Here is a 27426-nt window from a genome sequence, read left to right on the forward strand (position 1 = left end):
TATTGTACAAACATATATTGTACAAATATTATATTTATATTGTACGAACAATATTTGTACAAACAATATAATTAAATAGTCCAAACAAGATTTTGTATTTTACAAACAATATATTTGTATTGTACGTTTCATATAGTATATTGTAAAAACATGATATTGTATGAACAATATAGTATAGTATGGAAGACATATATTATACAAACAATATAATTCTATAGTAGAAACATGATATTATATTGTACGTACAATATAGTATATTGTACAAACAATATACTTACATTGTACAAACAATATTTGCACAAACAATATAATTATATTGTTCAAGCATGATATATTGAACGAACAATGTAGTATATTGTACAAACATATTATTGTACAAGCATGATATATTGTGCAAACAATATACTGTTTTGTACAAACATTACAGTATATTGTACAAACATTATATTCTACAAATATTATATTTATATTGTATGAACAATAGAATTAAATAGTCCAAACAAGATTTTATATTTCGCATACAATATATTTATATTGTACGAATCATATAGTATATTGTAAAAACATGATATTGTTTGAACAATGTAGTATAGTATGGAAGACAGGTATTATACAAACAATATAATATTTTATAAACATGATATATTGTACGAACAGTATAGTATATTGTAAAAACATGATATTAAAGAAGTTATTCAGTATTTGTGAATAAAAATATAACGTACACTTGAGGCATTCTTGAACGTCGGTACGACACGTTTTACGTCGCCGCGCAGCGCTCGTTTCATCAACGGTGACGTCACTACATAGCCACGCCCATTGAGAGAAAACAAGACTGTCGAGTTGTCTGAGACGAGTCGGTGCCAAAAGTCCAGAGTGTGAAGCTGGTGATTGTTTGCTACGTTTCAAACAACGCTCACACTGTTTCTAGACTGGAATACTTTTGTTGTGTTCTGGGACACATTTTTATCCACTCTTTGTTTGGGAAACAGTTTTTTTTTTCTCAGCGGAAGTTGGAAAAAGCTACATGTGAGTAATGATGTACAAACAAATTGACCTCCTTGTACACGACGAGCTACTCCTATTAGCATGCAGCAGTTTGTGTTTAATTCTATGTTTTCATACGTTTTTTTTCCAATATACTATTTGCTGAAACTCAACAAATTACCAAAGCATTTTTACGCTTTTTTAAAATGATTAACTCCAGACAGACTTGTGTCCGCTTAAATAAATTACAAATGAATACTCATTTATTCCTGGTTTCATGAACTGCAATATTATTTAATACGTATTTATTCATCCTTAAATTTAAATTGGTGCATTTGTTTGTTATTTGATTTTTATAATAAATTAACTGCCTTAAAAATAAAATTAAAAAATACTTTGACTAAATGAAACCAGGTGCTTTAATCCAGGTTTGTGTTTAGATATGTGCTCTGTATTAAATATCTGTCCGTAATATCCTTGGGATTATCTTTGTGCTAAATCTGGAATTAGATTTTAATTTATTGTGAAAATAATAAATGTAGTTTTAGTCCTTCTGTCATGCCAGTTTAATCATTGGGGGGAACAATAAGCAAATATAATATACTTAAACAATGTGTAGGTTCCTCTAGTGATGAATTTCAAGGTTGCATTTCTTTTTCTTTTTGCAAACAGACAAGCTAAACAACAGACCCAGACAAGTGGGAATTAAATGCATACTCTAGTGATAAGATAATAACAGTGGTGTCAAATTACAAGTGAGTGCAAGGCCAATGAGGCTGCAGACAATATAGCACGCTGAGTTAGTGGGAGGAGCTAAAAAAAAACTATCAATAATGTTTAGGAATATTTTTAAGGAGTCCTTATTCAGAAATTCCACTGAATTTTCCCATCCTGATTGCAGACATCACGTCAGATTCTTTTTTTGGAAACATAGGTGGAGATATTGGATTTCCACTCCCTGACGATTATTCTTTTTTTTTTTTTTTTTAATTTGACAGGAACAAATGCATGTTTCCTTGCTTTCATAAGTAGATGTCATTAGGAGTGTGACAATATCTCGATACGGCGATATATCGCGATATTGTTCCGCACGATCGATTATCGATATGGTCCCGCTAAGTATCGAGTTTTTATTTTAATTTTAATTACTTTTTTTTTTTTTTTACAAAACCTTTTCTACTTTTTCATGAAAATGTGCAGGTAGGTCTTCACAGAAAGTTTGTCACTGTTTGTTGAAGGAACCAATATATTGTTTACTGGAATATTGCACTATAGTGGCGTCACTGGTACGAAAGACCTTATTTTTTGTTTACAGAAAGCACTATTGGAGATACTCATTTGTTTACATTGGTATGTTGACACTTATGTACAGAAATGTTGCACTAAAAAAGTGTCACTTTTTCAATGTATTGTCTTTCAGAGATATTAAATAAATATTCACTTAATCATTTTTTTGTTGTTATGACGTAGATTGATTTTTGACCAATATATCGATAATCGCAGTATCGTCATATCGTGAGATAATCCTAATCACGAGCTTTGTATCGCGTATCGTATCGTGAGGTACTCAGAGGTTCCCACCACTAGATGTCATGCATACAGGTTTCTGGTTAGTCAATAGTCAAAGAGCGCAATTTAGTACATTCAGTCTGCTGACATAGATTTAGATATAATTTACTTACATAAGTGATTAATGCATGAGGGGTTAAAGCAGAACTAAGTAACTTGCGCTTAGCACTCCCCCTAAAGGTCCCTTTTGGTAATGTCACTGTCGTAAACACTCCGCAACTCCCGCCGCCTGCCCCACCCCATAGCTACATGTGCACCTTTGCTCTCCCAAGACAGTAGCAACCGATCACTGAAAAAACCTAATACAACAGTGACACTAAGGGTGCTTTCACACATATAGTTCCATGTGAACATTATGAGGAAGAGAGACAAGTAAAATAAATGAATGATGTTGGAGTAATACGGAAGGGAGTGTGGAAATGTGTGTGATGTGTTTGTTTGTGTGCTAACAAAGCATCTCTGAAAATGGATGGATGGATATTTGTGTGTGTGCTGCCTGATGGAGCGCCGGATTGCGAGTGTGTGTGTATTTTTGTTGCCGCAACGACAGTGTGTGAGATTGTTGTGTGTTGCTGCTGAACTGTCACCGCATGGAGTTGGGGGATGAAAGACCCCCCCATCACCCCATAAACACTTGTATTACCCTCACAGGGACTAGGAGAAGGATTTATTAAGGTGAAAAAGTTACTTAGTTCTGCTTTAAGTCTAGTTTCAGGGTGTAGTCACTTCATCTCAAAAATTTTCGGAGGGAGACCCGCCATTGTGCTACTGACAAAACTTACGGTTAACTTGAAAACAAGAGCCCAAGTGTTAAAAAATTAATGGAAGACAAGAAGAGATGCTTTTGTTTTGAAAAGACGTTTGATTTTTCACTTGAAGCCGATTCCAGGACGATTTTACATTCCGCTCGCAATGCATCATTAGACAGTTGAGTATGAATAGTGTGCCCATTGTGCATACTTAAAAAATTTCCCCATATAGTATACATCCTCGTATTTCTTACGTAATCAATCTTTTCATACTATCTAATGTGAACGCACTACATACTAACTTTGACCTCAGAATTAGTATGAGTAGTACGTTAGTATGCGAGTTTGAACACAGCCACAGCCTTTTGACTAATTTAGTCATTATTTCAGTTTTAATCAACTAATGTCATGTCGTCAAGACTAAATCTGTTACAGATAGTCAACTAAAATATAAAGCAAAGATTCAATTACCATTTATTAACATGAGCTTGTCCCAACTTCCTCGTAAGAAAAGTGTTGTTTTTATTGGATACCTTACGAAAAAGAAACTTAGTTCTGATTAGATTTCATCCCATGTGAACATTATAGTTTAATTTCTATTAGGTGATGAATATGTCAACATGTTTTTATACAGCGGTATTTATTTATTTTTTTACATATTTTTTTTAAATTAGTCATCGTCAAGTTAGTCAGTTAAAAAAATATAGAATTGAGGAAAACCTCAAGCACAAGTTAATCCCTCAGATCGTAATGCGTTTGTTATTCCCATGAAGTACTGTCGGTCACTGAAGTTTTCTGCCGTGTCGTGGGTCAGAACAGCGTTTTCTATTGACCTCTAACAAAGATGTTCTTTGTTGAAGACAAACAAAGACTTAGTTTCACCCTCAGTTTCTTTCGACTCGGCATTAGTTCTAGGTCATTTAACCATAACTAGGCTCTGGTTCAAAGATGACACTAGCCTCCATCTAATGCATGTGTGTCATTCATAATTAAGAACTGCGGGTCCAAATAGTTTTTTAAAGCATCAAATGTGTCTCATAACGCTTTTTAATTTCCTGTTGGTGAAGTACATTATATCACAAGATTTCGTTGGAAGATTTTGTGCGGAATATGACACTACCGACTTTTCTCCCATTCGATCATCGGTGGAACAATCCTGTAAATGCGTGATATTGTCCCGAAACATGCATGTGAGGGTATATTCTGTTCTGTCATATTGCAATTTCCACTTGATTTGGTCAATATAATTAATAATGCTAAAATCACCATTTCCGTTGAAGGATGTGAATCCGGTAATTTCCATGATTGTGGTAATTCAGACGCCTTTTCCCCACAGTTCAGTTCCTTGTGTCTGTGGCTAAATGATTTACAAAGCCTCTGTTTGCATCCACAAGTAATACATTATTGCACAATATCTTTCTTTTACTTTAACACAGCTAGTTTATTCTTATTATTGGGGTGGGTATGTGAGCATTATTTGAGTGACTGTTGAATCCACGTGCTGTTTTTGGAGCTTGTTGTTGGTTTAAACAAGACAAAGCATTAGCTAATATAATGCACAGGCTTTGCTGTGTTTTTTTAAAAAAATGTCAAAGGTCTCTGATTTCGAGTGGGAAGGAAAGTGTTAGAGCTTTGCCACACATGGTTTCATTCAGGATGTGAAGTGTTGAAACGGCCAGTGCTGCATGCTGAAGATCAATGGACAGGTTTGCATGTGTGCCAGTCAGAGACTTAGCATTATGTTGAGATGAACATGACATGTGATTCTTTTCATGTCTGAACTTGTTCAGAAGTGCTCAGAGAGGGGAAAGCCTCTCATTTAAAGTCTGTAGAAACTGGCTGACATTCTCCAGTTGCATAAACTGCAACTTTTCAACACTTGAAAATGTAAAAACCTAAACACGGAGTTCGAGATAATTCATCACTAGTAGGTATAGGTAGGGTGACCGACCAGACGTCCCGATTTACCTGGAACAGTCCCAGTTTTCAGAGTTACGTCCCGTGTCCCGGTCGATTTCCCCCAAACCATTGATATGTTCTGGTTTTTCACAAGCTCAGTCCCATTTGTCCCGTTTATTAAGAAATTGATGTCTGCTCTGTTGCCGCTGATAGAAAAGACCCTGAAAGCAGCAGCGCATTTTGCTTAAAAAACGTGGTCTCTGTGGACTGTGAGCTGTTAATCACAACAGTTGCCATAGTAGCGCTTGCAATATAAACCAATTAAGAAGCTCAACAGTCTTCCACACGTTTGCAACTCGATGCTGATTGGTTGATGGCATTGAAAATATTACTCGTTCGCTTCCTCTCATGCTTTCTCCTTCAACATGTGAAAAAGAAAAATCATAATTTTTGATTATTCAAAGCAATTTTAGGTTAACTTAAAATGTAGGTTTTTTTATTTTGACTGATGGCCACTTTACATGAAGTGAATGCCACTTCTGCAAGCGGACGCAGAGTCAGAGGCTCCACAAGGTAATGCATTTTAGCCTGTATTATGAGTTACTAGTGACGAGGTGCTTAATGTGCTTAAATCTCACTTGCACGCACGCATGCACACGCACACCCACACACACACACCTCAAAACATGTCCTCACCACAACTAAGGTATTTATAATAAAAATATACAAAATGAGTAAAATAAAACAAAAAACTAAACAATATTTATACAAAAAGTACACAAAACGACAATAGAAATGCACAAAAATGTACAAAATGACTCCAAAAACACACAAAATGACTCCATAAAACATATCTTATAGAAAAATACACCAAACAACAACAAAAATATAAAAATGAGTAAAAAAAAAAAAAAACCCACAAAACTAAATATTTATACAAAAAATACACAAAACGACAACAGAAATGCACAAAACTACACTAAACAGGATGCATTTGGAGAAAATAAATTAAGTTCCAATTGTGCAAGAAGATTTTGATGTTTACTTTAAGAGTTATTACCAAAAATAAATGGTGGGGGTGAAATTAACTAATAACTTGTCCTTTGAGTACAATTTAATTGAGCTTCTATTTACTTGTACTTGAGTGGGATATATTAGTAGGATATATTAGTATTTTTCCATCCACTGTAATGTTCTTGGTGTTTTTTGGAATAATGTCATAACATCCAAAGATCTAGATAACACTGAGTAATTTTTCTGTCTTAATAAATCAATCACACAGCTGTAACTGTGTTCATAAATTAACCCCTACTGGTCTAGAAACCACAATAATACTGGCACGTGTTACTGTTTACCGTAACTGTAAGGTAGTGGCAGTTCACCCGTATGTCGTTTACAAACCAGCAACTCGTGAAGGCTCAGGACAGAAAAGGTCAAGGTGAAAGTGTGGCATTTCAGAGCCAAACTAAGATTACAGCTGTTCTTCTCTACTGCCATGCTTATGTCATCAGATTATTCAAATACCAATATAGTCTTTAATCAGCAATGGTATTTCATTCTGACACATTTTCCTCACCTACTCAGTGAGTTCTAATAAAGGAAAACATATCAGATTTATGATGTTAGCTTGAGGGGGGACGTGATTTGCAATATTTAGCTTAGCGACATGTTTATAGCAGCGTGTTTTACTGCAGCTAAGGTCGTGAGATGGAGCCTGTTGTGCAATAGAACCTGCTGTAATAGTCGGCTGTTGGCAGTAAAATACTGACAATGAGAGCGAAGGTGGGCACTGAGGTGTGAGATCTATAGCAACAATAAGAGAGGCACAGAGGGGACGGAAGTGCTTGACATGCACATTGAACATTGATCAGCTAAAGCCTTGAGATCACATATAATACGAGAGCTTTAGTCAGGTGACGTTTGTCATAAGTCCTCGTGAAGCAGCCACGAATAGAAAAGATTTGCTTGTAATGGAAGCAAAATTTGCAACAGTGTTGTTTTCAATCTGCCATCATGCATGGCTCTGGAGGAATTCTTCCTCTGTCTCCTCCGTTGGGACATCTGATTTCTCCAACACACATCCCCGAGTCATCCGTTGTGGTAAATAAATATGATATTAAATAAAACGTGAAGGAAAGCGCAACAAAAAATGTAAATAAAGAGGAAAATCAAAGTAGGAAGGTGGAGCTGATGCAAAATATACGTCTGGTAATGTCTGCGCTATATTCAATGGATAGAATTGTTCTGTTAAGGTGTTATTTATTAACCTTTATTTTATGGTAATACATAAAACACGATTTATGTTGTAAACATAATAATATAAGATAGATTTTGTCCTGAAGCAGTGACAGAATTTATTATTATTTTTGGGACAAGGCCACAAAAACAACTAGAATATTTGCATTTCCTAAAGAAAATGCAAGTGATGATGCAGGTCCCACATTATTGAACACTGCATTAGCCTAGCATTAGCTAGAATTAGCATTAACCTAGCATTAGCACGATTTAAAATTAGCCTAGCATGAACTTAGCATTAGCATTAACTAGCATGCCTCCTGCATCCTCACAAATAAATAAACCACAGTCCACATTTTCCATTTAGAATTTTCCCAAATTCCGTTTTCAGGGTACATCCATTTTTTAATGCTTTTGTTTGATTTGCTTTTCTTTATTTAATGTTATTACTGACAAACTGAACTTCTAAAATCATGCAAAAGAACTAGGTTAAAACTTGTATCTTGTCATATTTCAGAAGTTGAGATGGTACGCTGAAATTACACTAGATCTTGCAGGTTGGCACAATCTCGCAAAATATTGTAATTTTGAGTGATATATAAAATAGCTGTATATGCCTTTATTAGACTAAGAAAAAGTATTTTCTCAATGCTGCTGTCGAGTGGCCCTGGTGTGACTTTGCAGCGGCCATCTTGGAACAGGACCACTCTCTCCAGCCGTTTATTACAGTCTGTGGAGGAAGGACGTGTTTGCACTGTTAAAGTGACTTCCATACATTCTGATTCAGAATAGAAGACTTAAGTTATGTGTGTTCAGTTTAATAAAGTTTTGAAACAGAATTAAAAGAAGTGCAAATAAATCTTCAAAAAAAAAAAAAATGGTGCAATTTTACTGTTTGCATTGGATAGTTTTTTTTAAGAGCAAATGTTATGACGGCAGTCAAAGGACCAGCATGTGATGGATAAAATCCAAATGAAGGAAACATTTGTCGTCCTTCTGACACAAAAATTGAGACAGAATTAAATACCTTTAAAATGATTTTATTATCTTTATTGGTCAATAGTGTTAAATAGGATTAGAGTATTGGAGGCTCATGTATGTTCATTCACCTCTGTTAACCGTGGGTGTGTGTGTCCAACCTGGCACTTTAACGTGTGTGCATGTTTGCGTAGCGCTGTTTGCCGACAGGGCAAACTCTGCACATGTGAGTAAACTTCAACTGGGTTGACCCTCGTCGACCACATGTTGCTTATGAAGACGAGAGGATTAAACATACGTGTGTGCAGAGATCATCAGTTAACAAGGTAGAGATTTGGTTCATCTCGAACGGTATTGTTACTTTTTTGCTTGTTTTGCACTGATAACTGTGTATATACAGTATATATTTATGCCTTTGTGATCTTTGATTACAGTGTTTTGTGTGTGTGTGTGTGTGTGTGTGTGTGTGTGTGTGTGTTTGGCTGCAGGTCCTGATCATTGAACAGTAAAAATAATGAATTATCTTTTTTAAATCACATGATTGCATAAAATTAAATAATGCTAATATCAAATACTTGAAATTACGTCTTCCTTAAGTTGCAACAACTTTGCAGCATTGCATTATTATGGTAATAATAAACTACAGTTGTTTTCCTATTGTAATGAGTGATGAAAGATGAAGCGTCACCGTGGGAGACCTTTTCATCAACCTTTAGGGCTTCCCAGCTAACAGTGGGGCTAAAAACACAATCTACACATGACTAGTGTAGTGTTGGAATCTCACCAATAACCATAAAAGTATATAATTGAGCCTGATTAAAACAACAATTTTTGACACTGTTTTCACTCTCCATAATGCATGCATCGTCATGGGAACCACAGAACTCACTTCCTGAAATTCGAGGCGAATATGTCGGAAATTACAATATAACAGAATATACCCTCACGTGCATGTTTTGGGACAATATCATACATTTACAGTTATTTTTCCTCCAGAAACAAGTGGTTGACTGTGTAGCAAAGTGACAAAACTTTTATATCCCGCAAAAAATGTTGCGTAATTTCATGAAATAACAAACTTTAACTTAAAAACAAGTTTAAAAAAGGCAAAAAGCTCCTGCAATGTATTGTATATCTGTGTGACTGTAGTTCATGTAGAATAATAATACAATAATAATCATGTAGGACTCAGTAAAGCAACACTAATTAGAGACTTTATCAATTACTGTGAGAGAATATATACATATCTAGTTTATTTAATTTAGTACAAACAAAACAGTTTTTCATCCTTTAGTGTGTAATCTGTGTTTTTTATCTTCTGATTAGCTTCACGTTGGTCAGATGTAGCATCTCGCGGGCTAACTTTTCTTGCCAAATAATGGTTTTCCTTATAGCTCGGAGTCCTGTTTCCTTCAGACATGACATGCAATATTCAGTGGGAATTCCTGTCTGCGGTGTACATAAACATAACTCTGTGTTGTAAAACACAACTATGTGTTGTGATGGCCCTTGAGGACAAACCGGATCAGGTTGCATTGTTTGTGGAAGCTCAAAGGTGTTCAGGAAGTCCTAGCATCCTTCCAGTGGTTTGAAAACAGTTGATTGTTTAATTTAAAATTAGTCAATAGAGTAAAAAGTACGGTGGCCGTAAAAGCTCACAACACAACACAAAATGAAGAACCTCACAGCAAAACAAAAAACGCCCTGAGAGCTCACAACACAGCACAGAATGACGAACACAAAAACAAATTCCACAACACAGAATGACACATGCTACAATGCAACACAAAACAAAAGCGCACACAAATACAAACCCCACAACACGAACGCTGTCCGGTGAAAATCCATGAAGAAGAGTGAGAAAATGATAAGGCTTGTGAAAGGAACCAACGTTAACGTCAGTCTTCTTTGTGGATTTTTTTTTTGATGTATCAACGTTGATGTCACTCTTCATCGTGGGTTTTTTTTATGTACCAACATTAACGTCACTCTTCTTTGTGGATTTTTTTATGTACCAACATTAACGGCACTCTTCTTCGTGGATTTTTATTATGTACAGTTAACGTTACTCTTCTTCGTGGATTTTTTTTATATACCACCATTAATGTCATTTTTCTTCGTGGATTTTTTTATGTACCAACATTAACATCACTCTTCTTTGTGGATTTTTATTATGTACAGTTAACATTACTGTTCTTCCTAGAGTTTTACCAGACTGCATGCGTGTTGTGGGGTTTGTTTTTGTGTGCGCTTTCGTTTTGTGTTGCGTTAGTCATTCTGTGTTGTGTTATGAGCTCTCGGTGCGTTTTGTTCTGTGAGCTTTTACACCACAGTAAAAAAAAAATAACAATCATCATAAAATGTGTATTTTGTTGTCAAAATATAAAAAAAAAATCAGGTTTCAACCAGTTCCATTAATGCTCAGTTGTAATGACAGATTTCCCCCTTTAGGGGACGAATGAGGTTTCGTCTCATCACTTGTTAAGAATATTTTTTCCCCCTAAAATATTGTTTCTTTATTGCTTTATATTGGCACTCTGCTATGATGACCTTAAAAGGGCTTTGATTTACCCAGCATGTGATGCTGTGTAAAGGTCTGTTTGACTCAGAGCCGACTGAGCGACGCCTCCTCCTCCTCATTTCCAGCTCCAGCTTCAGTGTGGCTCATTACCACTGTAATGATTTCCCTCAATGTGAGGGTCCTGTTTGTCTGATGTGTGGAGCTGTAGTGTGTACTGAGCTCTAATGCCTCCATAACAGCTGCCTGGGTTACACTGTGTAATGCAGTGTGGTATAAGCACCAGTACCACAGGAGCTGAAAGATTGGCCACCAGAACACGGAAAGCCACATTTGTCCATTTAATGATTGTCCTGATGCAGAACTGAACATTTTTAACGTAGAGCTAGTTCTTTTCAAAGCAGACTTTATTTAATTTGTTAGATTTATTTCTTTATTCAAGCCGCTGCCTGCAGATACAGTATGTCAGCTCATGGCCATTGGGAAGTATCACAGACCCTCATCCCCTGCTGAAAGCATCAGAGCTGAATAACTAAGATTTAGTGCTTCCAATCTTCCATTTCACTGTGTGCTCAAATGTGTTTTGCTTCTGTTTCATTAGCTTTCCCTAATTGGATGTTATCATTAGCTATTAAAGGTTTCAAAATCATGCCAAATACGCTGCTGAAGACAAGACAATATATTTTCATTTTAAAGGGGACATATCATGGTTTTAAATCCTTCCTTTTTACATATAAATCATACAGTTGTGGTCTATATAAAGCGGAACTGCAATGCTTGGGTCTGAATTCCTCATTATTATAGCTCCACCCCTTTTCTACCCCTTTTCTGATGTGCTTCTGAGAGAAACTCGTTTTAGTGCGGTCTCTTTAAATGCAAATGAGACACTCCATACCCTGCCCCCTCTTCAGGTGACACTCTGTTCAACTCCACCCTGCTCGGCCATTTTTGTAAATTGATAGAAGAGATACGGCTATGTAGCGGCGCATAAACTTTTTATTCACACGTTATTTACAAAATGTCAACAACGGAAGACTTGTCCATCCAGGCTTACATGTTCGAGCCAGAGTCTGACCCGGCGGAGCGAGATGAAAATGAAGATGATGAACCTGCAGAACCCTAACAAGTGAGCTAACACAAGCACCGAGCTAACGCTAGCGCCAAGCTAACGTCACGAAATGCATTTTAATGCAGTCTTTTCAAAGACAAAAACGGCAAAATGAAATGACTAATGAAAACTTTAGACTTAAATTAAATCACGTAGGCCATATCATCAAGGATCTAAAACGAGCACACGGCGCTAACATATGAAGTCTGAAGACGGTGCAACTACTAATGCTAACAAAACAATGACAGGGACGTCTTATCATCACACTTTTTAGCGTTATTTACAGCTTACCGAAGTGCTCTGTTCGTTGTCTCCAAAGATAGAAGGAATTGAACCCTCAATCAGACAAAGTCTTTCTGTAAATCCTTCTTTATACTGGCGGAGGTTGCAGAAGCAGTCATCCTTGAAGTGCTTAGCGCACACAAAAATGACCTTACCCACAGATGTGGGTACATTTCCGTGAAAAATAAAACTCAACCAGGCACTTTGAAAAGGTTCTGATGCTGGGAGACGGTGTAATGAAGCGTGTGGGTTACTACATCCAACAACCCAACATTTTGACTTATCCTCTCGTAACTTCGGCATCTTTGAGCTTGGACTACAAAATAAAAGCAAGAAATAAAAATGGCGGATTGTGTTGGACCTGGAGTTGATGTACTAATTTGGCAGTTCCGCTGCGAATACTGTGATGTAATAGTTCAAAAAACGTAATAGAGAATAGAAAAATCGAAACAGATTGAAAAATATGAGCAAAACAGAATATAAAGATATCTATGGAGCACCTGAAGAGACTAATTGATTTTTTCTGTACTTCTAAGCACTCTAAATATACAACAAAATGCATTTAAGGGCTAAAAGAGTGGATTTAGCATGATATGTCCCCTTTAAAGACAAAGTGTAGGCCTCATAGATCAATGAATCAAAGGTCATTTGCCTGAACAAAAGATGTAAAAGCTTGAAATGGCTGTTTAAAAGTTTGTTTTCATCTCCACTGTAAACATTCTCTTGTGTTTAGTGCATTACATTCATTACATTTTACATCTTTTTTTTTTTCGTGCAAATGATCTTGGATTCATAGATCTATGAGGCCTAAACTATGGCTGTGTCTGAAATTTTGCACCACTCAATGAGTATATACTGTCTACAATACTGTATACTATAGGTATGATTAGGATGGTGAGCATTCCCACTAGGGCTGGGCAAAAAATTGATTTAATCAATTAATCTAATTTGTAGATAAAAATGTTTTCTTTTATTTTGCAAATTTGAGTTTAAAAAAATACAATTTTTTAGGCAAAATCCCCCAGCCCTAATTCCCACTAAAGTATACTTCCAAGTTTCCCATGATGCATTTGGAACCTACAACGACAAAAACCTGAATCACACTGAGGATTAATATCTCTATTGATTCTCCACCTTTGAAAGTTCTGAAAACATTTGAAGCGAGAAAGTGACCAAGTAGAATATCAACATGTGAACATTTGATCCATAAAACACAGAAACACATTTCATTCCGACGTTTCCTAGATTTTGGGAGATCCTCTATTGTGTTGCTGACAAAACTTCTGGGTAACTTCAAAACAAGAGCGTATTTAAAAAAGTGGAAGACAAGAAGAGATGCTTTTGCTTTGAAAAGAGGATGTTTAATTTTTAGCTTGAACCCGGTCCCAGGACCATTTTATATTCTGCTCTCAATGCATCATGGGACGGTTGAGTATGACTAGTGTGCCCACTGTGCTTACTTCAAAAATGTCCTGATATATTGTATACATCTGGGTATTTCTCGCATACTGAATCTTTTCATACTGTCTAATGTGAACGCAGTACATGGTCATTTTGACATCAGACTTAGTATGAGTAGTACGTTAGTATGACATTTACAACACAGCCCATGCATCCGTTTACTCCACATCCCATAATGCAATGCCCAAAAATGTAAACAGACAGAAAAAAAACCTCCAAGCTACAATTTTTGACCTCTTTCCTTTCTTTTTGGATTAAATGATGTTCAATTTATTGATCAATGAGGCCTACACTATGATTTTATCAGAAAAAAATTCAACTTCACTCTCTATCAGCACCTTCTAGAGGACGAGATATACAGTATGTGTATTTTGTAAGAATGGTGACATTTCATGGCAGTGTTTTCTCTGAAGAGGGAAAACATGCTGATTAGGATGTTTCTTACAACACACAGTGTACTGATTAAATGTGATGAACTGCTGCTAACACGGTTTATTGTCTTTAAAGGCGTTCACAAACAACTTACTCTTTTTGAAGTTAAACTTAGTATGAGTGGTACAGTACTATGACATTTAGAACACTGCCTATGTCTTTATCTGATTAAAACATTATCATCTCCAGCAGCATTAATAGGGTTAATTGAGGTAACTGTTAATCTTAATTAATCTATATTTCTTTGCTTTAAATATGCAGAGGCAACGCCACTCTAAAATGAGATTTTTTTTTTGGGGGGGGGGGGGGGGGGGTGCTCTCTCCACACGTTCTGCACGTTCCCCTTGTGCACCAGCTGTTTACAACTCAAGGTTCTCTGGTTAGCTTAGCCCTAACCCGGATGTAACCAGATTGCAATGTGACCCACAACAAAAGGTTTTGTGTTTTTAGGGTCATTTTTTGTGTTTATGGAGTCATTTTGGTGTGTTCTGGTAGTCCTTGTGTGTGGTGTTAGTCATTTGGTGTGTTTTTAGAGTTTAGCGTAATCTTACTGCAGTCTAATTTCTAGATTCCGGACGTTTCCATTTCATTTGTTTCATCTGTTTTTCCTAATCAGATGTCATTACTGGCTACTAAACTTCCCGAAATAGTCTCGGGATCGAACCCTCAACCTCTTGATCTGAAGACGACCCCTCCCTCTTTCCCACCACCACACACACCATTGGTCTTACTAAACCACATCAGTGCTGCTGTTGGTGTTCATCTCGTAGAATCTACGCACGCACACACACACACACACACACACACAGACAAAAGCTCTCTTCCGCTCGTTTCCTGTAAGTTGCACATACGAGTGGACACTCCAGCCTTCATGTGAGCAGGTCAAGCTCCACATCATGTGACTCACGGCTCATTCCTCATGTTTTTGTGTCTGCCTTAAACTGTGGAATCGCTGCGCTGACGCACGTCGCGGGTGTGAGTCATCTAATTTCAGGATCCACTTCATCATTTGCCATCACACCTATAATACATGTGGCTACAAACGCGCACACACACACACACACACACACACACACACACACACACACACACACACACACACACACACAGTGTGAATGGTGTACGACAGATGTTGCTTCTTCTTTGTGTCATTGCATACAAAGCTGAATCCAGCCTGCAGCACGTGTGAGGTCTGTACTGTGGGATGTTTTCGAGGACAGACGTCACCGTCTTTGTTGCAGCAGCAGTTTAACACACTTAGCATTGAGCCTTTTGGAGATGCTGGAAGAAATTAGTCTGCAGATCCATATTTTCTGCTGCACACGGACACACACGTGTCCCTTTTTTTTCCATTTCCATGTTGTCTCTGTGAAGCTGTGAGTGAGGACGGGGCAGTTTGTGCTCTGAGGGGGCGAGGCGGTGCAGAGAGTTTATTATTCACCGTTGGCAAAGAAACAGGGAAAGTAGAGACTGTAAAAGTATGATTTATTGCTTTAAAATAAAGTTACATGATAAACAATATTGTGTATTATTCCAAAAACACAAAAAATAACAACCAAATTACTCACTGATTCACAACACACAAAAACAACAAAAGTAGACAAATTGAATCTAAAAACACAAAAATACAGACTCTGAAAACAAAACAACAATTAAAAACTTCAAAAAAATGACTTCAAAAACAGACTAAACAACAATAAAAAAAAGAAATACACAAAATAACTCCAAAAACAGCGAAAAATACACAGAATGACTCCAAATTTAGACAAAATGACAAAAATACACAAATTGACTCCAAAAACACAAAAAACTACAACAAAAGATACACAAACTTCACATAAATCCTTTTGAAGTGTACAATAACGTACTCGTACAATAACTGCTTTTACACACTTTAATGGACTTTTCACACCAGTAGTGTTTGCGTGCGTGTGCGTGTTTTCCCTCTGGACTGTTGATTGCTGTGTCAGCTGCAGCACTGCATTGTGTGGAATCCAAAGAGCACAACTAGAAAAAAGCTGCAGCTCACAATGGTTTTGATCCCATGTGTGTTGTTGGGCGAGAGACAAAGCAATGCACTAAAAGCAAAAAGCATAAGTGTTGTGGTGCTGATGCTGTAACATACTCCTCTCTTTGGTCCAATAAACATCTTCTGTCATTGTTAATCTAATGCAGAGATGATCACATTTTTATGGGTCACATGATCAACATTCATTTCAACGACCAATCTAAGGACGACCAATAAATGAGCATCAATACAGGAAATGGGCAAGGGTTTTGTGTATTTTCGTTGTCCTAAATTTTGTTGACTTGTGTTTTTAGAGTCATTTTGCGTGTTGAAAGAGAAATTTTGTGTGTTTTTGGGGCCATTTTGCCTGCTTTAGAGTCATTTTGGTGTGATTTTGGAGTCTTTGTGTGTGCTGTTAGTCATTTTGTGAGTTTTTGGATTCATATTGTGTGTTTATTCACTGTTTGTGTTTTGTAGAGTAATTTTGCTATATTTTAGTCATTTTATGGATTATCATAGTCATTTTGTGTGTTTTTTAGAGTCATTTTGGTGTGTTTTGGAGTTATTTTGTGTATTTTTGTCCTATTGTATAATTTACTGTCATTTTGTGTATTATTGGAATCATTTTTGTATATTTTTCTGTTATTTGTGCATTTTTGGAGTGAATCTGTGCGTTTACATTTGGGGCCACACAAAATGAGGCTGATGGCCACATGATCCAATGTGTTTTTTACTAGTGAAACAATGATATTAATGGTTTTCTGTTGTGCCTTGTTGACATGTGTGTCATTAATGTGGCCTCTCTGTAGTCACCGTGCACACAGCAGCTTGAAGAACACGTGTGTGTTAATGGTTTGTGATCAAGGAAGCTTTGCTTTCCAGAGCGGCTGAGATCACATTAACAGTCTATTGAGTTTAGACACGGCGCCCACTCAGAGCTGTACATCACATTGAGAACTCTGTTGTTTGTAGCTCCATGGACGTAATGTCATTTCAGATGCTTGAAAACGCCAAAGAGGAAAAAAAGACAGAAATTGAAAAATGGCTTTGGGCGTCCACTAGACGTCTACTGCTCCTCTAAAGATCTAATATCTTAGTTCTAGGTTGTCACGTTTGCTATTTTTCAACAAAATATTCTTAACAGCAATTTGACATTTCTAATATATAAAAGTATAAATCAGGCTTGACTTAAAAGAATGTACACAACAATTTGATGACTAATTTCATGAATAATTAATTTTGTAGTAAATGTTTTACAATGGGGCGCACGGTGGCTTAGTGGTTAGCACGTCCGCCTCACAGCAAGAAGGTCCTGGGTTCAAGCCCTGGGGTGGACACTTGGGTCCTTTCTGTGTGGAGTTTGCATGTTCTCCCCGTGGGTTTCCTCCGGGTACTTCGGCTTCCTCCCACAATCCAAAAACATGACTGTTAGGTTCATTGGAGTCTCTAAATTGCCCATAGGAGTGAATGAGAGAGTGAATGGTTGTCTGTGTCTCTGTTGCCCTGTGATGGACTGGCGCCCTGTCCAGGGTGTACCCCCGCCAAGCGCCCTATGAGAGCCGGAGATTGGCACCGGCAGACCCCCGCGACCCTGTTAAACGGGAATAAGCGGGTAAGAAAATGGATGGATGGATGGATGTTTTACAATGACATTAGATATTGTAATTTATCATGTTTGGACTAAAATGTCTCAATTTTTTTGATTTGATTCAACACGTTAATAACCGTTAATGAAACTTAATAACACTGGGTGATCCTAAGGCACGAAGTCTTATTTTACTTCTAAACAGTGGCTCATTAATAACGTATGATAAAAGCTAAATAAAAGGGTTTAAAAACAGCATAAAAAAGAAAATAGTTTTAACTATTTGGGTATTTTTAGGGACGAATATTAAGGCAGTTTGGTCTGTGAAAAAACTACAGTATTAATTGGTGTATTTCCACATTTTTTATTTATTTTTTTATAATTTCGGTGTATTTTTATTTTTCTGAGCTGAGTAAGGTCTTGGCTGGTTCACATCAAACATTGTAAATCGAGGCTGAACACGTCACTAAATTCTTTTTAGTAAACGTCAAGCTACATGATTTGGGCTGCATCACCCTGATTATTGTAAGTCTGGCAGGGTTTGCAACGACAAGTGCACTTGATTGAACTTGGCCTTGAAAATGTTCCAGTTCACTGTTTATTTCTGAGGACACAGAAGATGGTTTTGGGTGAAAATGTTTGAACAGTATTGACTCATCATAACCTGCACTGAGTGAAACGTGAGCAAATACTTCAAAGAAACTCTAAAGCAGTGTTTCTCAAATGGGGGTACGTGTACCCCTACGCCTAGGGGTACGCACTAAGGGGGTATGCTACCAATCTAGATTACCTCTCATCGGGATTTAATCAGTGTTTGCTGGACTACAAAGATCGCTGGAGCTTAATCACTATGGCAATTAATGCTGAACGGCTAACCTGGTCACGACCAGGTTTGGCTCTGGCTTCAATGTTAACAAGTCCTAAAGCCCCGCCTCCTGACCAATCAGATCTCTTAGAAAACGACCTGCCCATTGATTGAAGATTTTGGTTGGTGCAGAACTGACAGCTGAATTTAGGAAAGATTAATAATTATAAATGCAAACCTTTCATTTACCGATGACATCCTTTATGAAAGATATGGATTTATATTTAATGGACTGATTTACAGTCAGCTGATGAAGCCTGTGTCTCGATCGTATGTGCGGACGGGTGAAATCATTCATTCATTCATACATTCATTCACACGCTGACCGCCTCAGCAGGGGCATACTACAGTTAAACATCGTGCTCTCATCTCTCATCCCAGTGTGTGATAAATAGGTGTACTTAAAAGAAACACGTGTGTGCTGTAATAAAGTTTAACTGCAGAGCGCTGTCCGTTTGTCATCCAATGGATTCAAATCATAAATAATCTCTGTAACAACAGGGTTGTCTTTGGTCTGAGTTATGGATTTTACTTATTCATCATTTTAAACTTTAGCAAACTGGTCGGTACCGAGTTATGAAGTGGATCAGATCTGAATACGTGTAAAAGCTCCGCCTCCTGTTGTGCGCTGCACTGATATACTGTTGGTTTTCACTGTCATCATGGTTTTATATTGATTAGATTTATTTAAGATCATAAGCTGTTCCTCCATTGAGTGTAATGATGCTCAGTCTGCCAGTTCTCTCCAGTGATTGGTCAGACGCTGCAATCTCCACCCCTTTCATGTGCATGCGCACCGTGTTGTGATTATAGGTGATCAACAGTCGTAAGACAGCTCCTGTCTGACAGGGAATGTTTGGTTAGTTGAAGCTAGCTAACGGAGATTAATCCAATCTAGATTCATAACATAGGCTCTAAGAGTTAAAAAAACTACTATTATCAGCGACAACAAAGATACACTAAATGAGAATAAATACACAACATCACTACAAAATACACAAAAAACGACATAAGAAGCAACCAAATGACACCAAAAACACACACTGAGAGAGAGAGGATCGTTTAAATACTGACGACGCAGAAAAAACGACAAAATCAGAGAAAAATATACTGAATAATCAAAAGAACAGACAAACAATAACAAAAATCCACAAAAAAACACAATGATGATAGAAATGATCCTGATTAGAACATGAACTGAAAATAGTTAGTTTTGGTCAAACTTGGCAGTATCATTTAAAAAAAGCAAAAAATAACATTTCCTGCACTTGAAAGCCTATTTTTCCAAACTTTTTTTAATTTGTTAGATTCATTTTAAATTATATCTTATGACTCACTTTTACTGGTGTTAGTTTCTTAATTTAAATATTTTATTTTAACTCCTGGAAACGTTGAATTTCACAGATCTGAGAACTGCTTTCCTTGTCCTTCTTAAATTGACATTTTCCATTAGTCACCATGTGCCGAGTCACTGCAGGATTTTTTTCAAGAAAATCATAAGTAATGAAAGAAGGGAGTCAATGGAAGCTTTATGTTTGGGCCTTATCCTGATTGGCCGACACAGCAGGTGGTGTAATGACTGATGTGGGACGAAGTGAATGAAGGGACTGTCCTCAAATGAGAACATGAGATAAAAACACGTCACTGGTGAAAACGTTGAAGCTGAAGAAAATCTTTGTCCTTTTTTTCTTTCAGGTTTTAAGCCTGAAACTGTGCATTATTCCTTTTCATTCTGACCCTTTGACTTCGCCTCCTCTGACATGGCTTCCCAAGCTCCGCCTTTCCAGGGCCTGCGGCCCGTCACTCCTCCGTTGCACCCGGCAGGATCTCCACGTTCAACAGGTAATACATTTTCACTTTGGGAAAGGTTGGATTGTACATTAACATTAACATTACAAGAACTAATGGAAAAAAACTGTTGAAAAATAGTGGTTGGACTTAGTTAAATAAATATATGATTGTAATTATGACTGCATTGTTCACAAAGCAAAAAAACTGAAATTTTAGTAAGCTATATTCATGCTTTTCAGGATTTTTTTAAACTTTCTAAAATAAATTAGTTTTTGGGTATTAAAGTTAAAAATAATAAACAGCACTTAGTACCGAACATTCAGTGTAAAACAGTTGGTATGAAATAAACAGACCAATTGATGAAGCTGATGAATTTAGTTTGAAATAATCTAAAAAGACGCTATCTGTAGCAGCGCTTCTAGCTCCACATCCTCGTCTGTCCAACACAATCATTTATCAACTGACTTTGTTCATTTGTCAGTCATGGACTTATTCATTTTGGCTCTGAACCCTGTCATCTTGAGTGTGGACTGGCAACACTGCTAGCTGCTACATATTTAGCATTTTTTTCTCTTTTTGCTCTCAACGAAGGCGTACACTTTTTTTTCTCTGCTCCCCCACTACCGCCCTTACTGTACCTGCCCCTGCTGCTTGCTTTGTCTTGTACTGTGTTTTTGTCAGAATCAAATAGGAGCCTTTCTCTACATCTCTATCCAAAAGCCAAAATTATGGAATTGATCAGCCGGTCTCTCAATGCAATCGACCAAATTCTTTTGACAAAAAGAACGGGCAGAGGTGAGCTCACCTGTCCAGACGGAAAGTTTGCGACGGGATACCCGATAGACTCCTGGGAGAAGTGGAAGGTCGTGTGTCTCTCTATCCTTTCTGATGAGGACGAGGAAAACGGCTAAATGATTGGAATTATGATAGTAAGTATGCTGCTGATTGGAGCTGGCAGTTTTCTGACCTATGGCAAAGTCTGGATTATGTTGGCAGCTGTTTTGGGCAGGCTGTCAGTCATTTCTAATGGATTGGACTGGGCTCTTAACACTCAGACTCATGCGATATACTCAAAAGTAAGCAGGATGCTACTTTGGAACGTCTGCGTGTGATGGAATCTAACTTGGAGAAGTTAACAGCTCAGCGTTCGAGATAAGGCCACCATATTGGATTTACTGCTTGAGAGATGGATCCCAAGGCTGAATGGAAAATTGTGCTCAGCCTGCCAAAAGCAAATCCTTATCTTCATTCGGCTTCCGTTAGCCAGCTGATCAAGGCTGGTTTATCTATTCTCCAGGATGTTCATGTTGAATGACCCTCCGTCTCCCCCCCCCCCCCCCCCCCCTCCTCCTCCTCCTCTTCCCCACCACCAACCAAGCTATGCTAATGTTAAGTTAAAGTCAGGTAAATGCTAATGTTATAGTAATGCTAATGCTATAGTAATATTTATGCTAGTTAATGTTAATGCTAATGCTAACTTATATTAATGCTAGTTAATGGTAATGTTAATAACCTCTTAATGCTAGTTAATGTTAATGCTAGGTAATGCTAATGTTAATTTATGTTAATGATAACTTATGCTAATGCTTGCTATTATTATTGTTAATAATAGCACATGTTAATGCTAACTTATACTAATGCTTGCTAATGTTAATGTTAATGTTAATGCAAATTTATGCTAGTGTTAGATGATGTTAATGCTAACTTATGCTAATGCTACTTAATACTAATGCTCAGTTAATGCTAATTTAATGCAGTGCGATGCAAACATGCACCTGCATCCTCACTTGCATTTGCCTCAGGAAATGCAGATAATCTAGTTTAAACAAAAATAAACGCCAACGAAGCACTGCATCGACTTCTCTGGTTCTCCTGTTTCTTGTGTTGTGGTCTGTGCATCAGTATTATGGGCATACCGGAAACTTCTGAAATGAGAAAGGTTCCGCACTGTTTTTAGTGCCTCAGTGTTTTGTAATTAATGAATCGCATTAAACTCGTTAAAGTCCCAGCCCTGGTTAAAAGATTAAAAATACCCTCATAATAATAGAAATAGAGGTGGTGTGTATTGTGTGTTCTGAGGTGAGACGTGACGCTGTGCGCTTGTCCCATCAGAGACTCTGCAGGCTCCGCCCTGCAGACAGAGAGACCGCTCCCCCTCCCCCATGAGAAGTCACCTCATCCCCAGCCCTCTGCCCACACGCAGGAACCGGACCTTCTCAGCGTGAGCACACACACACACACACACACACACACACACACACACACACACACACACACACACACACACACACACACACACACACACACACACACACACACAGTAGTATGAGCCACATCAAACCAAACAAGTCGATACATTACCCTCCTTTTGGCTTTAATTTGCATATATTTACATGGAGCAGGACTTTTTATCTCCTAATTTAAACATCAAGCTCACTTCATTCTTAGTATTTATAATAGAGCTTCCTTATATCAGGTTTGAGACCCAAAAGTGAGTCAAAGATGCTTCTTTTGTGGGTCGGGAACGTCTGCTTGGAAAAAGAAAGAAAAAAAAATGCTTCTGCTTTTATTTTGAAGGGGGTTTATTTTTTCACAATAGTGCTATTAATGCAGGGGTTGTCAACCTTGGGGTCAGGACCCTATTTGGGGCCACGAGACACTGTGAAAGGGTCACCAGATGCCTTCAAGACACTAAGAATAATTTTTGAATAATTTGAGCCCATTTTTGCTTATTTCTTACCCTTTTTCTGCAACTTGCCATATTTAAACCTATTTTTATCACCTTTTCTTGCCATATTTTTGTTTCTTTTAATACTTTTTGCTACATTACTCCCATTTCTGACACTTCTCTATCACATTTGAATGCCTTCTCTGCCCATTTTTTCCACTTTCAAGACATTTTTGGCACTTATAATCCCTTTCCACTACTTTTTTCACCTAATGTCATACATGTTGAACAATTATTGTAACTTTTAGCTTCTTTTCATTCACTATTTGTCATGCCCATTATTTGCCAGTTTAACTTAATTGTTCCTACTTTTTAATTACATTACCTTTTCAATTACATTAACCATCATTTTGGTGACTTTATGGATGGACCCCAAAAATCTCTCCCCTTTAATCCCCCTTATAGATGGCCCTGTCTTTACATGACTGTTCTTCAATGTTCATGTCTGTGTTTTACCGCTTTAACTCCATGATAACCTTTATTGTTCCTAATAAGATAATCAGATCATCCTAATTCTTAGGTTTTTTTTTTTTTTTATAATAAAAAGCATAAAATGGAAAGTAGCAAATTGTTTGTTTGTTTTTACATGTATTGGGTTATATTTTTGACAAACAAAGAATGAAGAATATGCAATATGCAGATCACTTCAGCTTTATGAATTATTTAATCACTGGTATCAGAAACTCAACAATGTTTGTACAATACTTCATAAATGTCAAATTATTTCTACTTTTTGTTTCAATCGTTAACATTTACTACGTTTCTATTTACTTGTAATTACACACGTTATGAAATTAGAATAATTTCATCAGTTTGGTCATGGCGACATGTTCCATATTAATGTGTATGGTGTGTTTGTTTTCCACAGGACGGCCAGAGCGACGGAGGGTCCCAGCTTTACCGGAGTTTGTAAAAATTTCTGCCGCTCCAAAGGCCACGGCTTCATCACGCCATCGGACGGAGGCAACGACGTCTTTGTCCACATCTCAGAGTGAGTGTGTGAGCGTGGGAGAGTGTGCGGTCTCACTTGAATGTAGTTAGTAACCCACACATACACACACACACACACACACTTAATGGCTGCAGGAGTGTGTAGGAGGACAACACAATATGTGATGACCTTCACAGAGTGGCCTTTTGTGTTCACCCACAGGGTTAAAGCACACGTCAGCAGCGCTCTCACATTCACACACTCACACTAACAGCGTAAATATGCATAAAGCTTTACGTAAATGTCACTTTAAACAAGTGTGTGATGTCAGTGATTCATTGGATTTAAATGGAGGATGGTTTTAGTTATATAACTAACTACGCTTTGAAACAGCTTATTTACACGTGTTGTGTGCGACAAGTAACACAAAGGTTGTGTTTTATTATTTTTCATTTAATTATTATACTTTTATTGGTTTAAATGATAACTTTAAACACATGTCTGCATTTGTTATCTTCAGTATACAGTCATGGATTAAAATATTGACACCCCTGTAAGTTTCCCTAGAAAATACATCATTTCTCCCAGAAATGATTGAAATTACATATGTTTTCACTCGCATGTCGGGACGTGGCGCACGTTGAGAATCAGAAAAGTTTTATTTGCTTAAAACAGCGTAGGTGTGTTGCATGTCGGAGTGTGGCAGAAATTTTAGTGTTAAAATGTAGCTTTTCCTTTTACCAATGGGTGGCGCTATAACTATGAATGACGGTTGGGTTAAACCATAACTCATTTTTTAGCAAACTCTTCATAACTACCATAAGCTTCACGCTCGCTCACCACGCGATCCCACTATGTGGTAGAAATAAATAACAGTACTTACCCAGATCAGGGAAATCCTCAGTGTACTGAAGTAATAGTTCTTCAGTACACTGAAGAATTTTGTAGCAGTTCCACAGTGATAATGTGGTCAGTTCAAGCTGGGAGCTAATACAATTTTCAAGGGGGCGCTATTGAGTCATTTTGCCATTCATTTGTACAATTCCCCCCAAAATATCACGTTTTTCGCCAGTCCTAATATGCATTCAAATTTCATTGGCCCTCAAAAATGCATTCATTTCCTCTACAAGAAAAATGATAATAAAAACAAGGTGCGTTACAATAGGGTCCTATGCACCTTTGTGCTCGGGCCCTAATAATTATGCCAAAATAGTAATTAATTATCAATTACATATATACAATTATAAATGACCCCAACCCTGCCAGGAAGTGTGTTTCTGACACAGACCCAAACCTGCTACAGATCTGATCTCCTGAGCTTCTCTAAAGCGCCTCCAGAGACGGAATGTGTGATAGTTTTTATGTGTTTTCTTCAGTGTGGAGGGCGAGTACGTGCCTGTGGAAGGAGACGAGGTGAGCTACAAGATCTGCGCCATTCCTCCTAAATACGAGAAGGTGCAGGCGGTGGAGGTCACCATCACCCACCTCAACCCAGGCTCCAAACACGAGACCTGGACGGGACACGTGGTCAACAGCTGAACACTGACCTTCCCTCTCCTCAGCGGGGGGGGCGGGGTTTGTAGGGAGTGGGCGGGGGCAGCATGGTAAAGGGGGGGGGACAGGAGAGCATGGAAATGAGATTGTCAGAGCGTTAGGAATAGTGTTAACTCTTGATGTAATCATAGAGCGAATCCACATTAAGTTCAGCTTAGTTTAAAACTGCTGTGGTGAATTGTGCAGGAACTAATCTCAAGCAAAGATGGTCGTTCCCTGGAAGCTTTTGGAAGGAGAATCAAATCGTTTGCGCGGGAAAGCCAAAGTGCATTGTGTGTGTGTGTGTCAGTGTAACTACCAGAGAACTGACAGCTCTACTCGTGCCTGCTTACGTCTCTACTTGATCATGTGTAAGTGAACACTTTGTGAAATAAAGCATTTTGTTTTGGTCAGTTTTTACTGATGAGCTTTTATTTTGAAAGGTATGTAATTTTTCATGTGGTTTTGCATCATGATGCCACTAGATGGCAGCAGAGATCTTCACAGGTGGATAGAACATGTTTGCATTTAATGAGAATAAAATGTCTGGAAATAGCATAATTCAAAGTTTATACAAAATAAATAAAATGCAGTGCCATTCAGTGTGACCTCAGTATAGATTTCACATTTATCTTCATAAAATAAAATTTTAAAAATGCCCATCGACCTAGTGTTACATGGGTAAGCTAAGTTAAATGTGTATATATATTTATTTTTTTAAACAACCTATAAAATGTGACTCCAAAATAATCTGATTCAAAATTTCTCTTTTACAAACCATGACTAGTGGTCAGTTGACTGGCAAGCATCTTTTTTTAATGTAATAAAATAGCCACAAATCTACCTTCATATATATATTTATATATAAACCTTATTCTCAAAATAAATTAAAACTTTGTTATAGCTTTCATAGTTACATAATAAAAGAATATATGAATATTAAAGGTCATTTCTCACATTCCTAAGTATGTAATTTCCACAAGTATTGAAGCATAATTTAACATATATTAAAAAAAACACACAAACGAATATTGCATGCATTACAAAACAAAACAAATCAATAAATAGGTTTAAAATTATAAAGGAAGTAAATCTGAAAAAAAGAAAGGACCTTTTAAACTGAAGAATAAAGAAGGAGGGTTAGCTGGATGATGATTTATTTATATATTTTATTTATTTGAGTGTGTATTAATACACAGCCGAAGTTGTAAATACACACAATTTAGCTAAACACTAATTTGCATGCAATCGGTATTAATAATTAATAATGAATAATTTAAATTGAATTCATTTTGATAAAAATAATAAATATAAATAAATAATATCAACATTGTAAATAATAATATATTAAAACATACATTCAAATAAATGATTATAAAGGGGTAAAATCTGTTTAAAAATGAAAAAAATAAAAATAAATGAGTTTAAAATAAGAAAGGAACTTTTAAACTGAAGAATAAAGATGGAGGGTTAGCTGGATGATGATAATTTATTTATATATTTTATTTATTTATTTGAGTGTGTATTAATACACAGTGGAAGTTGTAAATACACCCAATTTAGCTAAACGCTAATTTGCATGCAATCGGTATTAATAATTAATGAATCATTTAAATGGAATCAATTTTGATAAAAAAATAATAAATTTAAATAAATAATAATATTGTAAATAATAATTTATTAAAACATACATTCAAATGATTATAAAGGGGTAAAATGAGTTAAATAAAAAAAAAAAAAAAAAAGTAAATGAGTTTAAAATAAGAA

General features: G+C 36.9%; 1 protein-coding gene across 1 annotated transcript; it reads left to right on the forward strand.

Annotated features, from left to right (window-relative positions):
* Nucleotides 1–819: 819 nt before the first annotated feature.
* On the forward strand, nucleotides 820–25688 carry carhsp1 (calcium regulated heat stable protein 1). Its single transcript, XM_028455157.1, has 5 exons — nucleotides 820–1029; nucleotides 20372–20518; nucleotides 22580–22688; nucleotides 24064–24186; nucleotides 25503–25688. The coding sequence occupies exons 2-5, from the start codon at nucleotides 20437–20439 to the stop codon at nucleotides 25663–25665; spliced, it is 477 nt and encodes a 158-aa protein (XP_028310958.1). The 5' UTR covers nucleotides 820–1029; nucleotides 20372–20436; the 3' UTR covers nucleotides 25666–25688.
* Nucleotides 25689–27426: the final 1738 nt, after the last annotated feature.

The sequence above is a fragment of the Gouania willdenowi genome, chromosome 8 (genome assembly GCF_900634775.1).
Source record: "Gouania willdenowi chromosome 8, fGouWil2.1, whole genome shotgun sequence".
Classification (NCBI taxonomy): domain Eukaryota; kingdom Metazoa; phylum Chordata; class Actinopteri; order Blenniiformes; family Gobiesocidae; genus Gouania; species Gouania willdenowi.

Coding starts and splice junctions, on each gene's coding strand:
- carhsp1 (XM_028455157.1), top strand. CDS start 20,437: ATGGCTTCCCAAGCTCCGCCTTTCCAGGGCCTGCGGCCCGTCACTCCT. Junction 20,519..22,579: donor AGGATCTCCACGTTCAACAG/GTAATACATTTT, acceptor TTGTCCCATCAG/AGACTCTGCAGGCTCCGCCC. Junction 24,187..25,502: donor GTCTTTGTCCACATCTCAGA/GTGAGTGTGTGA, acceptor TGTTTTCTTCAG/TGTGGAGGGCGAGTACGTGC.